The sequence below is a fragment of the Miscanthus floridulus genome, chromosome 4 (assembly GCF_019320115.1).
Source record: "Miscanthus floridulus cultivar M001 chromosome 4, ASM1932011v1, whole genome shotgun sequence".
NCBI lineage: Eukaryota > Viridiplantae > Streptophyta > Magnoliopsida > Poales > Poaceae > Miscanthus > Miscanthus floridulus.
In genome coordinates, this window is record NC_089583.1 from 18859611 (window position 1) to 18873032 (window position 13422).

The window sequence follows — 13422 nt, forward strand, 5'->3', positions numbered from 1 at the left end:
CTAACGGCCACAGCGTCCGCCACACGGCTGCCGCCCACAGCGGATCCGGACCCACTCCCCCACCGCCTGCGTAAGATCCCACCCCACGCTGATTCGCTCGGCGTCCCCACCCCTCCCCTGCAGCGGCCCTGCTATATAGGGGTGTGCGGCCGCGCCAGCCTGCGCTCGTGGTGTGCCGTGCGCGACAGTGGCCAGCCTGCCCCGCCTGCCCGCGCGCGGCACTGCGAATCCGAGCTCCGGGCTCTCCGGAACGCCGAGCAGAGGGGAACGATGGAGGACAAGGCGTCCAACCTGGACGCCGTGCTCAAGGAGGCCGTCGATCTCGTACGCGCCACTCTCTCATCCCTCCCTCCCCGTTTTGCTTGCCTTTTCCTGCTCTCGCGGTTGCTTCTTGGGCTTCGTGGCGCGGGTGCCGCCGGGCGCCGCTGCTCTGCTCGGTGCCCAGTTCGTGCGTGCCTGCATCCCTCGTTCCGCGGTTTTTTCGGTGTGCGTTTTCATTTGGGAAGGTGCGGATGTGTGGGGTTTTTGCCGTTTTGGTGCCCTGCCGGCTGCCGCTGGCGGTGAACTAGTACTACTACTCCCTCTTTTTCCCGTTCGTGCCCCCCGCCCGCCTCGATCACGCCGGGACTCCGTGATCTCGTCGGCGGCCGCGATTCGCTCCCGCTTGCCCCCCACCCATCCACTGGGCACTGCTCGATTCGGCGCTTTGATTGCGTGATCTCGCTGCGGTTACGCTCGGCCCAGCCCCAGGTTCTTCTTAGTTCTTCCCAGTTGCTCTCCGCTGGTTACTTTTGTTGTTTTTTTTCTCCTCCGCCGTTCTTTCTGCTTTTTTTTTTGTGGTTTTCCGCGCACCGCTTCAACGCACCAATTCTTTATCTTCTTACGCTTTTATTTTGTTGGTTCTTGTCTGTTGCCTGATCCCTCCTCTGCCGTGATGGTGTTCTTGCGCCTGCGCAGGAGAACATACCGATCGAGGAGGTGTTCGAGAACCTGCGATGCAGCTCGCAGGGCCTCTCCACGGAGCAGGCCGAGCAGCGCCTCGCCATCTTCGGGCCCAACAAGCTGGAGGAGAAGCAGGTGAGGGAATCCGCCGGCCGCCGCCTTGGCTCGCCTCATGCGTTTCTGTTCCTGTTCATTCATCAGTCTAGCGTGACGCGAAGCTTACATGATGGATGTGTGTGTGTGTGTGTGTCTGTTTGTGTGCCTGCAGGAGAGCAAGATCTTCAAGTTCTTGGGATTCATGTGGAATCCGCTGTCCTGGGTCATGGAGGCGGCCGCCGTCATGGCCATCGCGCTCGCGAATGGTGGAGTAAGTACTGATTTTTTTTCACACCGTGTGGACATGGCAGAGGTGTTCTGGAGACTGGGTTCCAGAGGTTTTGATGTGTGTTTCCACTTTTTTTTTTTTCAGAACAAGCCGCCCGACTGGCAGGACTTCGTGGGTATCATCACTCTGCTCATCATCAACTCCACAATCAGCTTCATTGAGGAGAACAATGCCGGCAATGCCGCTGCCGCTCTTATGGCGCGCCTCGCCCCCAAGGCCAAGGTACTGACATGATCTTGTTTGCAGCGCCGTGTTGTTTGCCTGGAGGGTGTACTGATTTCGGTTTTGCTGCGATAAAGGTTCTCAGAAATGGCCGGTGGACCGAGGAGGAATCGGCTATCCTTGTGCCAGGGGACATCATCAGTGTGAAGCTTGGGGATATCATTCCAGCTGACGCTCGTCTGCTTGAAGGGGATCCACTGAAAATTGATCAGGTAATGCAAATTGAAGCTGCTCCTCTCTATGTGAATTGGGTTGGTGTTAAATTGTGCTTCTTCTGACTTTTGAGTTGCCTGCAGTCTGCACTCACTGGCGAGTCTCTTCCGGTGACCAAAGGCCCTGGTGATGGAGTGTACTCTGGCTCCACTTGCAAACAGGGCGAGATTGAGGCCGTTGTCATTGCCACTGGTGTGCACACATTCTTTGGCAAGGCAGCACATCTTGTCGATTCAACAAACCAAGTTGGTCATTTCCAGAAGGCAAGTTTCTAATCCTGCTTTTCAGAACTTGCTTACTTTCTTCATTGGCAAATTTATGACGCGACGAACACCTGTTGTTTCACTGTCCAGGTTCTCACTGCCATAGGGAACTTTTGCATCTGTTCAATTGCTGTGGGAATGATCGTGGAGCTTATCGTCATGTACCCGATCCAACACAGGGGTTACAGACCAGGAATTGACAATCTGTTGGTGCTTCTGATTGGAGGAATTCCAATTGCCATGCCCACTGTCCTTTCTGTGACTATGGCAATCGGGGCTCATCGCTTGGCTCAACAGGTATGAACTTGTCAATAGGGAAAATTTTGATCTCTGTTTCTCATTTGATCTAATATGGGAATTGAATACTGGAGTTTTGCTTGGTGGTTTAGGGAGCAATTACTAAGAGAATGACAGCAATTGAAGAAATGGCTGGCATGGATGTTCTTTGTAGTGACAAGACTGGGACATTAACCTTGAACAAGTTGACTGTGGACAAGAGTCTTGTAGAGGTAGGCTGTTGTTACTAGAAGTTCAATTGCCTTTCTGTGTATGGATCATTGCAGCCTAACCTGATTGTTAACTGGATCAGGTTTTCCAAAAAGGCGTTGACCAAGATACAGTAATTCTGATGGCTGCCAGAGCTTCTCGTACAGAAAACCAGGATGCCATAGATGCCACGATAGTTGGCATGCTGGCTGATCCAAAGGAGGTACTTAGATTCCTCAGGAGTTTGTGATGTGCAGGCTGCAGCTAATTTTACTTTTACTAACTATTTCTCTTTCTTCTGCTTGTTTGACAAAAGGCTCGTGCTGGTGTTCGAGAGATTCATTTTCTGCCATTTAATCCAACTGACAAAAGAACTGCTTTAACCTACCTTGATGGTGAAGGAAGAATGCATCGTGTTAGCAAGGGAGCACCAGAGCAGGTACTGTTTTCCTAAGCACATATTGGGAATTCTACAATTGTGACAATGATTTCAATTATTAACAGTGGAAGTTAAACAGATCCTTCATCTTGCACACAACAAGTCGGATATTGAAAAAAGGGTCAGAGCTGTGATTGACAAATTTGCTGAACGTGGTTTGCGAGCACTTGGTGTAGCTTACCAGGTCTGTGATCCTTGACATGCATTATTGCTACACTCTTTAACTACAAGGTCTGCTGTACTTGACTGAAAATTCATGTACAGGAAGTGCCAGATGGTAGGAAAGAGAGTCCTGGTGGACCATGGAAATTCATTGGGCTCTTGCCACTTTTCGACCCCCCTCGCCATGATAGTGCAGAAACTATCAGAAGGGCACTCCATCTTGGTGTCAATGTCAAGATGATTACAGGTTTGTCATATTCGTCCCTGTCCACCTTGAGTTGATTCCTCTAACCTGAAGTTTCATCCTCTGACTCCTTGCTAGCTTGTAGATAGCAATATGTTTGCAGATTTGGTTAGTGCTACTGAAATACTGTACTGTAGTACTGACCCGATCCCCCTCCCCTCAGGTGATCAGCTTGCAATTGGGAAGGAAACAGCACGTCGTTTGGGAATGGGTACTAATATGTACCCTTCATCTGCTCTACTCGGACAGAATAAGGATGAGTCAATTGCTTCTTTACCAATTGATGAATTGATCGAGAAGGCTGATGGCTTTGCTGGAGTCTTTCCCGGTACAACTATGCAGATTACCTGTTTTTGATTACTCTTGTTTGATAGGCTCAACAGTTATTCAGCATCTATATGCAGCACTTATGTCTAATTCATTTTTTATTATCGCTTGATAGAACACAAGTATGAGATTGTGAAACGCTTGCAAGCAAGAAAACATATATGTGGTATGACTGGGGATGGTGTAAATGATGCCCCAGCTTTGAAGAAGGCTGATATTGGTATTGCAGTAGCAGACTCCACCGACGCAGCTCGTAGTGCTTCTGACATTGTCCTAACTGAACCAGGACTTAGTGTGATTATTAGTGCTGTGCTGACGAGTCGGGCAATTTTCCAAAGGATGAAGAATTACACAGTACGTCAATTCCGCATTTCCTTTTCAGTCTCTTAGTGTTACATTGTGTGCAGTATTTTCAAAGTTTATTCTTGCTTGCAGATCTATGCTGTTTCAATTACCATCCGTATTGTGGTATGTACCTGTACTTAATTTTTAGAAAATAATGCTTGGTTGACTGATGGGACAAATAGTTTATCTGACCCCTATAGATACTTTTTTGTTGTAACAGCTTGGTTTTATGCTTCTTGCTCTGATATGGAAGTTTGACTTCCCACCATTTATGGTCCTGATCATTGCCATCCTCAATGACGGTAAGCCTCCTTTTAGTTGGTTATAATTCATGATGAGAGTAAAACATGCAGTTGATCGTTAATTTGTTCTGTTCATATCTACACACCTTTAGTCAGTGTAAGTAGCATATTAGGTTACCTACCAACTTCAACCTCTTGACATGGATAGGTACCATTATGACTATCTCAAAGGACAGAGTAAAACCATCTCCACAACCTGATAGTTGGAAGTTGGCTGAGATTTTTGCAACTGGAATAGTTCTGGGTGGTTATTTGGCCATGATGACTGTCATTTTCTTCTGGGCTGCGTACAAGACTGACTTCTTCCCGGTATGGACCTGTAGTTTGTTGAACATTATTAAAGTTTTGAGGGATCGTTGCAGTGTGCTCATCCTTGTCATTGTTGCTAATTTGCAGCGACTGTTCCATGTCGAAAGCCTTGAGAAGACCGCCCAGGATGATTTTCAGAAGCTTGCCTCTGCGGTGTACCTTCAAGTTAGCACAGTCAGTCAGGCCCTTATCTTTGTGACACGGTCTCGCAGCTGGTCATTTGTGGAGCGTCCTGGGTTCTTGCTGGTCTTTGCTTTCTTGGTGGCGCAGCTGGTGAGTCATCTGAATCCAGTTTCATGCCTTACCTGCCATGTTGTCTTTCTGCGTTTTGTCTTGCTCACATTGTGTCATGTTTTCAGATTGCTACTCTGATTGCTGTATATGCCAACTGGGCATTTGCTGCGATCAAGGGCATTGGATGGGGCTGGGCTGGTGTCATCTGGCTTTACAACCTCGTCTTCTACTTCCCGCTGGATATCATCAAGTTCCTCATCCGTTACGCGCTGAGTGGGAGAGCATGGAATCTCGTCCTTGAGCAGAGGGTAAGAACACACACCCATAAGAGAATGATTGTTGACTTCCAACGTTCAGTTTTCTGACTGTGAAATGCGCACTCATCTGTGATTGTTGCCTGCCAAATGTGTGTAATGATCTGTTTTGCTGGCATACACATTCAGATTGCATTCACAAGCAAGAAGAATTTCGGCACGGAAGAAAGGGAGCGCAAGTGGGCGCATGCTCAGAGGACTCTCCACGGGCTCCAGCCACCAGAGGCATCCATCTTCGAGAACAAGACGACCTTCAACGAACTCAACCAGCTCGCGGAAGAGGCCCGCAGGAGAGCTGAGATGGCGAGGTACAAGCATGCTATTTCAGAGCTTCTGGATAATCCCATCTAGCCCAAACGTAGTTTTGTTGAGCATCTCCACTAACTTGCCCTGTTCCTTGTGATTTTGTGGCAGGTTGCGAGAAGTGAGCACCCTGAAGGGGAAGATGGAGTCGGTGGTGAAGCAGAAGGGTTTGGACATCGAGACCATCCAGCAGTCCTACACCGTGTGACTGACGGATCATGGAGGCACGACTATAGAGACGGATTATGGAGTATGTACTTAGGGAGCAATAAGGATTAAGGAACCCTATATATGACTGGTTCGCGAGGATGATGATGGTATATTTATGATGTCGGTGTGGTGCTCTGTCGCCAACACGCCTGCATTAGCCACCCCCGGCAGGGATTTATATTGAGATTAGATATACTCTGTAGCCCTTAGTAGGTGATGATGATGATATAGTACATTTTTGCTGCTGATTATTATTCTTTGCTCCCTGGTTCTGCTCTGCGTGTTTTGAGGCTGCTGGTTTTGTTATTCATGATTCCTAAATCTGAAGTGGTAGCAATAGAACTGCATAGCTGCATCTGCATAGGGATGTCATGAGCTGAGCATGTGCAGCTAGGTCTAGACAAAATACTCGCGGCTCGTAACTCGCTCGACTTGTGTCTGGCTCGGCTCGACTCGTTTTAACTTTTTCACGAGCTGAGCTGAAAGTCTAGCTCGCTGTTATAACCTAGAAGTGTACACCTATTTCATTGATATGTAATCCTTATTTTCAGATGTTTCATATGAATTTTGATGTTATAATTATTGTGGTACTTATATTGATTTATGGATTATTTTCCAGAGAGAAGATGATGCTGACATTGAATTTATGGACTTTCCTAAGTCTGTGGTAGCAAGCAACTAGTAAGTAACTGCATGGATTATAGATGGACCAGCTATGTTGTATGATTGATACTTTTGATGAACCTGATATGTATTAATTATGTATGGTTATATAATGATGGACGTCATATTATGAAATTATTGTGACATGAATATTATAAACATGTATATCCTATTTTTAATAGCTCGCGAGCTAAACAAGCCAGCTCGAGCTCGCTAACGAACTGAGCTGAGCTGTCCCTCTAGCTTATAATATTAACGAGCCGAGTCGAGAGCCTAAGAACTGAGCCATATCCAGCCCTATGTGCAGTGTTACCGTTGCGGGCTGACATGCCTGAGAGATGGATGGTGTCTTGTGAGGCCGCATGCCCTCATTCATTCATTGGTCGCAGTTGAATTGAATTCTTGGCATGAGATTGTCTCTGGGGCCTGGTTTAGATCGTAAGTTTTTTCACTCTCTCTTCATCACATCAAATCTCTGAACATATGCATAGAATATTAAATATAGATAAAAAATAACTAATTACACAGTTTGATTGTAAATTACGAGATAAATTTTTTGAACCTAGTTAGATCATGATTGAACAATAATTATTAAATACAAACAAAAAGTGCTATAGTACCAATACTGATTCCTAACCTCAATCTAAACGAGGCCTGGGTGTGATCTCCGTGCCCAGTTGTTAAATGGCCTGATGCTATCTGGTGCTGGTGAACCATGTGCAAGTCTTTGCTCTTGGTGGCTGTAATGCCCGCCCAGCATCGCTGCCTACTTGCCTTGTTGGGTATCAGCAGGCACAGTACGGCAAGCTGCCGCGTCCCAGGTTGGACGGCAGGACGATCCCTGCACAACGTGCCCGCCTTGTCAGCTTCGCGGTCACTCAAATTGCAGAGCAGGCCGGTGCCACCAGTGGGCTTGTTCGGCTGGCTTTAAGCCGGCCGGCTGGCTTGTTCTGCCACTCACGAAAGCACTGTTCACGTCCTGTTAGAACAGTATTTTTCTCTCACAACAATCAGCCAGAACAATATTTTTCAGTCCTGCCGAACATGCCAAGTATTGGTGATTTAGCGGCTTGCCCTCTGGAAAAAGTTCACCCCGTTGGCTGCTCATAAGCCATACTTTTTCGATCAACGAATCATAATTTTCTCTCACAACAAATTAATCAACAGTACTTTTAGCTATAGATTATCGGCCAAACGAACATGGCAGTTCATATTACCTCCCTCAATTTTTACGAAAGTCTATTTTTCCTCCTTGAACTTTAAAACCGGATAAATAATCTCCTTGGACTTTTAAAACCGTTTATTTTACCTCCCTGACCTCTGTTATAAGCGGTTTTCAAAGACGGTTTTGTCTTATTTATTTATTTATTTTGGTTGAATATTTGAAAAATCATAATAAATTATAGAAAAATCATAAAATATAAAAATCTAATTTTGTTGGACTCCACATAAGTAGATGTATACAGTGAATATATAATATGATATGCTTTAGTACAATTTTTGTACTGTAGCTTTAGATTTATGCTTTTCTGTAATTAATTCATAGCTGTAGTTTCTATGGTATAATTATGGTGAAATTTTATGGTGGGCTAGTTATTGTATGCTTGAGTTGTAGTAAAAATTTTATACTGTCGACACGGAATTTTTGTCCCGTGCCGAGGACACACGAGCAAGTCGGAAGGGTCTGCTCGATGAAGCTGTAGATTCGCCTAGCTTCAGCGCAGGGATAGTCGATCCTGCACAATCCTCCCGAGACGTGCCAGTCAATTTGACCCTGTAATTGATAAGGAGAGAAAGTTTATCAGTAATTTCGGGGGAAACGTGCCGGTGTTGCTAGACAGTCCCGAATGTACGGCTCTGAGAGCCGATATGAAAGGAGATCGACTAAATAGTTGATTCCAGCATATTAATAAGAATAAATCGGTTAAAGCTCATGGAATTGTGTAAGAAGAATCGGTTATCGTTCAGGATGAATATCAGTTTAAAGTACACGCCTTAACCGCACGCTATGCACGATCAGGATTGATATAAAATAGCCGATAAAACATAACTCATCGTTTAAAGTATATATTAGATCAGTTTAGATTAACAAACGATGGGTTAAACAAGATATAAGGCCGATTTAGATCAATCCCATCGGACGAAGTTATATTGCTGTAATTAAATAAACAATGGAAGCAATAAGCAATATCAGTAACTTAATGAATCTATCCGAAGGAACGTCACCCTTAGATAGAGCCGATAACTTGATCTTAATCTAGTTCGAGCAGTGGAGATCGACCGGATCGATGCAATCATCCTTGAACTAGACAAGAGTTGATAACTAACTCATACTAGAGTCGCAGTGGAGGTCGACCAGATCGATGCAGCCATATGAACAGAGGTATAAGCCATGATGGTACTTACAGACAAGCAGTGGAGGTCAACCGGATAGATGCAGCCATACTTGCTGAAGAACTCGCCGAGATCTACTCTACTCATACTCTTAAGGGGTGGCCGGAGCTGAAAAAGTAAATAACTTGTATTTGATTGATTGTGTGTCCTTTTACAATAGTCGGGGTTTGATATTTATACCCGGGACGTATGCATGATTCCTATCTAAGCACGACTCATCACAATCTTTGGCCCTAAGATAAAACATTCATAATTTAAGATAACTTGGACTCTAATCTTTTTCTTTTTGTAGAGTCCAACATGTCTTGTCCCAGCGTCGATCGTAGCCTTTGTCGTCATCTGCTGGCGCTACCTGAAGAAAGTCGATTCTGGTGCTGCATTCGAATCAGCTGATTCCGATCTGCACGCAATTGCTTTCTTGATGACATGATCTTGGGAGCTTTTAAGTCTCTACGACTCTCCTTCCAAATTTTGGTGTAAACACATGCCTCCTAATTTTGGGATAAAAGTAATTTTATTCCAAAATTATCACGTTTGTACCCCTGATAGGTCCGTAGTCACGGGTAGAGAATCTTGATCTGGGGTCTACCGTTTGTCGCCGCCTATGTCAGCCCATGAGACCATGCTTCAAAACTTTTACGAGAGCATCATTGCTTCACGGGCACTTGGTTTCATCTTTTCAGGACGGCTATAAAATGTCTATCCGACCTTAGTGAGAGCAATTCAACAATTCAGCCATGTCTTTCTTCCATCTGCTCCCTCGAGTGCTTCTAACTCCGCCGGACCCTCCATGGTCTATCCTTTTGCTATGAAGATCTTGAGTGGTTAGAAGAATTCTTGTGCATAGGGTGATTGTGTCGCTCTTTCTAGCGCCTTGTCGAGCAAGAGGATCAGCTACTGCGGCTAGAAGAAGTCTTATGATATCACCTGTGTCTTCTCACCATGCTCGCAGAGCTGTTCTAGTGTTTGCAAGGGCTAAAATATGTGAACACCTTCCCCTTGTTCGTTCCACCAAACGCCCACCAGAAAAGCCATAGGCTTCTTTCCCACAGTTTCCTAGTCACCGAGAAATCAGCTGGGCATCTGTCGGGCAGCCTTTCCCCTTCTCCTGGCACAATTTTATCAACAGGCCGACGTGACTCGGTTCACGATGACCTTCGGTCTTGTGGGGACCCAAACTCCTTTCAATCCAAAGAAGTCTTGGTGGGTCGGTCTCTGGTCAATGTAAATTCTTCGTATCCGTCCCATGATATTTTGTAATTCGGGGAAGCAATAAGTTCGAATCTGTTACCTCTTCATTATCTGTCCCCTAAATTTCTGGAGTGTCGATCTGTTTCTATTCCTGATTTCAATTTTACACCCCCGGCGAAATCTATCTTCTTGCCTTTTCGGGCTATATATACGGGCCACGACTGTGGATCGAAAAACAACCCACTTCGTCTCAAATCTCCTGCATTCTTAGTATAGTTCCTGCTTTTTCTATAGGTTTGAGATCATGGAGAATAGCAAGAGGTCTACTGAGGAGGTCCTCAATGGATCTACATCATTGCGCCAGCGCCTTCATCGCCGAGAGGGTGCAACCTGGGCTGCTCCCATCGTTCTAGAGCAGATGGTCAACTCTGTTCAGCCTTTGGGGTCACCTTCAGCACCGATTCACCACCAACTTCCCTGCTACCCGAGGAGGCAGATTAGCAATAACGATTTGCTGGCCTCCATTGATTGGATTGACCAGAATCTGGCTAACTGCCTCTCCCTTGTAGAATCGGCTTTGGCCATGATTCAAGGCCGATCATCCCCTAAGGCTAGTCTAGTGGGGGAAAGGTTGGCCAGAGTTGAACCCAGAATCATGGGTGAGACATCCACCATAATTTTTCTGTCTTCTTCTTAATTTTGCCTTCAAGATTTCTGATAATTCTTTCCCCAAATCTTTTTAGATCTAACTGCTCAATTGGAAAGCCTTTGATCGGCTGCTGATCATGCGACGGGATTTGTCAATGCCAAGGGCGCCATTCTAGTGCTTCGCTTGCATGACATCCCAAATCATGTCAGGGAGGTCGCCCTTCATGGCATTCGTCATGGTGCTGCCGTGGCACTGGCTGCTGCACAAGCCCGTTCTGGCCATAATCTTCGGCTTCTTTCACATGGTTTTTCCAGACGCAGCGTACCCTGGGGAGCATGAGCGCTTGGTTGAGGACTTCCTTAGCGCCACCAACTTTGTAGCCTTCAACACCCTGGCCGATGATATAGTAGGCAGAGTGTTTTCCGGCCCGTAGCTTGTAATAGGTGTCATTTAGGAAACAACTTCTTCGTCTTGAGTGATTTTTCTTTGTTTCGTGCTTCATACACATCACTTTGTCCGTGTTTGCTTTGCTTCTATAGGTGATACACATCGTACTGGCTTTTACCCCTTTGGGTTCATTTTTGCACTAGAGGCGATACCTTTCCAATATCTGCTATTAAAGCTATCGACCGAACAAATCGTTTATTAAGTATTGATCCAAACGCTAGGATAATATTTCTTTAAATATTTTCCATTGATTGCTCGGCCAAATTCTTCCTCTCCTTTTAGTGTTTCTAAAATATAAGCATTACCAGGAGCACAACGTTTGATCCAATAAGGTCCTTTCCAGTTAGGTGACCATTGGTCGAATTTACTATCCTTTGATCCGATCGGTAATTTTACTTTTTAGACCAAGTCTCCTTCAGAGAATTGCTTAATCTTGACCTTTTTATTATAATATTTTGCAACCCTCAGTTTATTGGCTTCGATATTTTCAAGAGTACGCAACCGAAGGCAACTCAAGTCCTCCAAATTGTCTATCATAAGATTCTTGTAGACTTCGGCTGACAAATCATTTTGCAATGTAACACGCCTCGATCCAATCCGAACTTCCCAAGGAAGAACTGCATTATAGCCATACACAAGTTCGTAAGGCGACGTTTTAATTGATCTATGACAGGCCATCCTATATGCCCACATCGCCTCATTTAGCGTCGAATGCCACTTCCTTGGCTGTTCCTCGATCTATTCTTGATTAGCTTAATCATAATCTAGTTGGACGCCTCTGCCTGGCCATTAGCCTGAGCATAGTAAGGAGAGGAATTTAGTAGCTTGATTCCCATACTGGTAGCAAAATCCCTGAACTCTTCTGATGTGAACATTGTTCCTTGATCTGTAGTTATAGTTTGAGGAATCCCAAAATGATACACAATGTGTTCCTAGACAAAATCAATCATGTTCTTTGAGGTTACCGTCTTCAAAGGAATTGCCTCAACCCATTTAGTGAAGTAATCTGTTGCTACCAATATAAACTTATGTCCTTTGCTTGAAGGCAGAAAAATCTGGCCAAATAAATCAATTCCCCAATCTCAAAACGGCCATGTCTTGATTATTGGATTCATGGCTGATGTAGGCGATCTCTGGACATTACCAAAACGCTGACAGTCCTGGCCCCCTTGTAATATTCAAAACAGTCTTTCAACATTGTTGGCCAGAAATATCTGCTCTACGGATAATCCATTTTATCTTATAAGCCGATTGATGAGCTCCACATATCCCTTCATGCACCTCACCCATCAACACCTTATCTTCTTCTTGGTTTAAGCATTTGAGCAACACCCCATCGACTATTTTATAATATAACTGATCATCTAACAAAACATACTTAGCCGATTTATATCTTAGCTTTCTGGTAACTTTCTGAGATAGATCTCTAAGGTAATCGGCTATTTCGACTCTCCAATTATCAATTGAGGTTTCACTACTCAAGACTTCTTGAAACACTCGATATCCTGATGCACTTTGAGCCAGACAATTAGCTTCTTGATTTTATGCTCTTGGAATATGTTGGAAAGAGATATGAAGAAACTCCTTGAGTAACTTTTGGCACTCATCATAATATCCTTTCAAAGTCTCTTCTTTGCACTCATATAGGCCGATCAACTGATTAATAATTAACTGTGAATCTCCAAATACTTCAATTGCTTTGGCCTTTACTTCATGAAGAAGTTGAAGTCCCTTAAGAATAGCTTTGTACTCCGCTTGATTGTTAGTAATCATTGGTTTAGTTGGAAGAGCAAACTCAAAACTTGCCCCCAAGGAAAAATAATAACAATACCAATGCCACCACCCTGCTTGCATGATGATCCATCAAAGAATAACGTCCAAAGCATCGGCTCTACATAACCAATGCTTGGCTTATGATGTTGAGTGATAAAATTGGCCATTACTTGTCCTTTGACCGCTTTAGCCGATTCGTACTTCAAGTTAAATTCTGATAACACAAGAATCCACTTTCCCACTCTTCCATTCAGTATTGGCATTGATAACATGTGCTTAACCACATCAGCCTTGGAAACAACTGTACACTCAGTCGATAATAAGTAGTGTCGCAACTTAGTGCAAGAGAAATATAAGCACAAGCATAACTTTTTGATGGGAGAATATCTTGTCTCTTGGATCCAGTAGTCTTCTACTCAGATAGAAAATAACTCTCTTTTCCTTCAAATTCTTGCATCAAGGCCGATCCAATTGTCTTGTCATTAGCCGATATGTACAACTTAAAAGGCTTACCTTGCTGAGGAGGGACCAGCACAGGTGGACACTTCATGTATTCCTTTATCTCTTCAAACGCCCTTTGTTGTATGTCACCCCACTTGAATTCT

The 13422-nt window shown here is 44.7% G+C and overlaps 1 protein-coding gene across 2 annotated transcripts; it reads left to right on the top strand.

Annotated features, from left to right (window-relative positions):
- Nucleotides 1-160: 160 nt before the first annotated feature.
- Nucleotides 161-5954, top strand: LOC136549497 (plasma membrane ATPase 1-like). Of its 2 annotated transcripts, XM_066540803.1 has the most exons (21): nucleotides 161-324; nucleotides 958-1077; nucleotides 1211-1309; nucleotides 1412-1549; nucleotides 1627-1761; nucleotides 1846-2025; nucleotides 2116-2322; nucleotides 2415-2534; nucleotides 2615-2734; nucleotides 2828-2950; nucleotides 3030-3134; nucleotides 3215-3359; nucleotides 3520-3684; nucleotides 3799-4037; nucleotides 4119-4151; nucleotides 4249-4330; nucleotides 4479-4639; nucleotides 4727-4912; nucleotides 4999-5181; nucleotides 5317-5495; nucleotides 5602-5954. In XM_066540803.1, the coding sequence occupies exons 1-21, from the start codon at nucleotides 271-273 to the stop codon at nucleotides 5696-5698; spliced, it is 2871 nt and encodes a 956-aa protein (XP_066396900.1). In that variant the 5' UTR covers nucleotides 161-270; the 3' UTR covers nucleotides 5699-5954. The 2 variants fall into 2 exon arrangements, with proteins under 2 accessions (XP_066396900.1, XP_066396899.1); XM_066540802.1 differs by having other exon boundaries at nucleotides 4479-4912.
- The last annotated feature ends 7468 nt before the right edge of the window (nucleotides 5955-13422 follow it).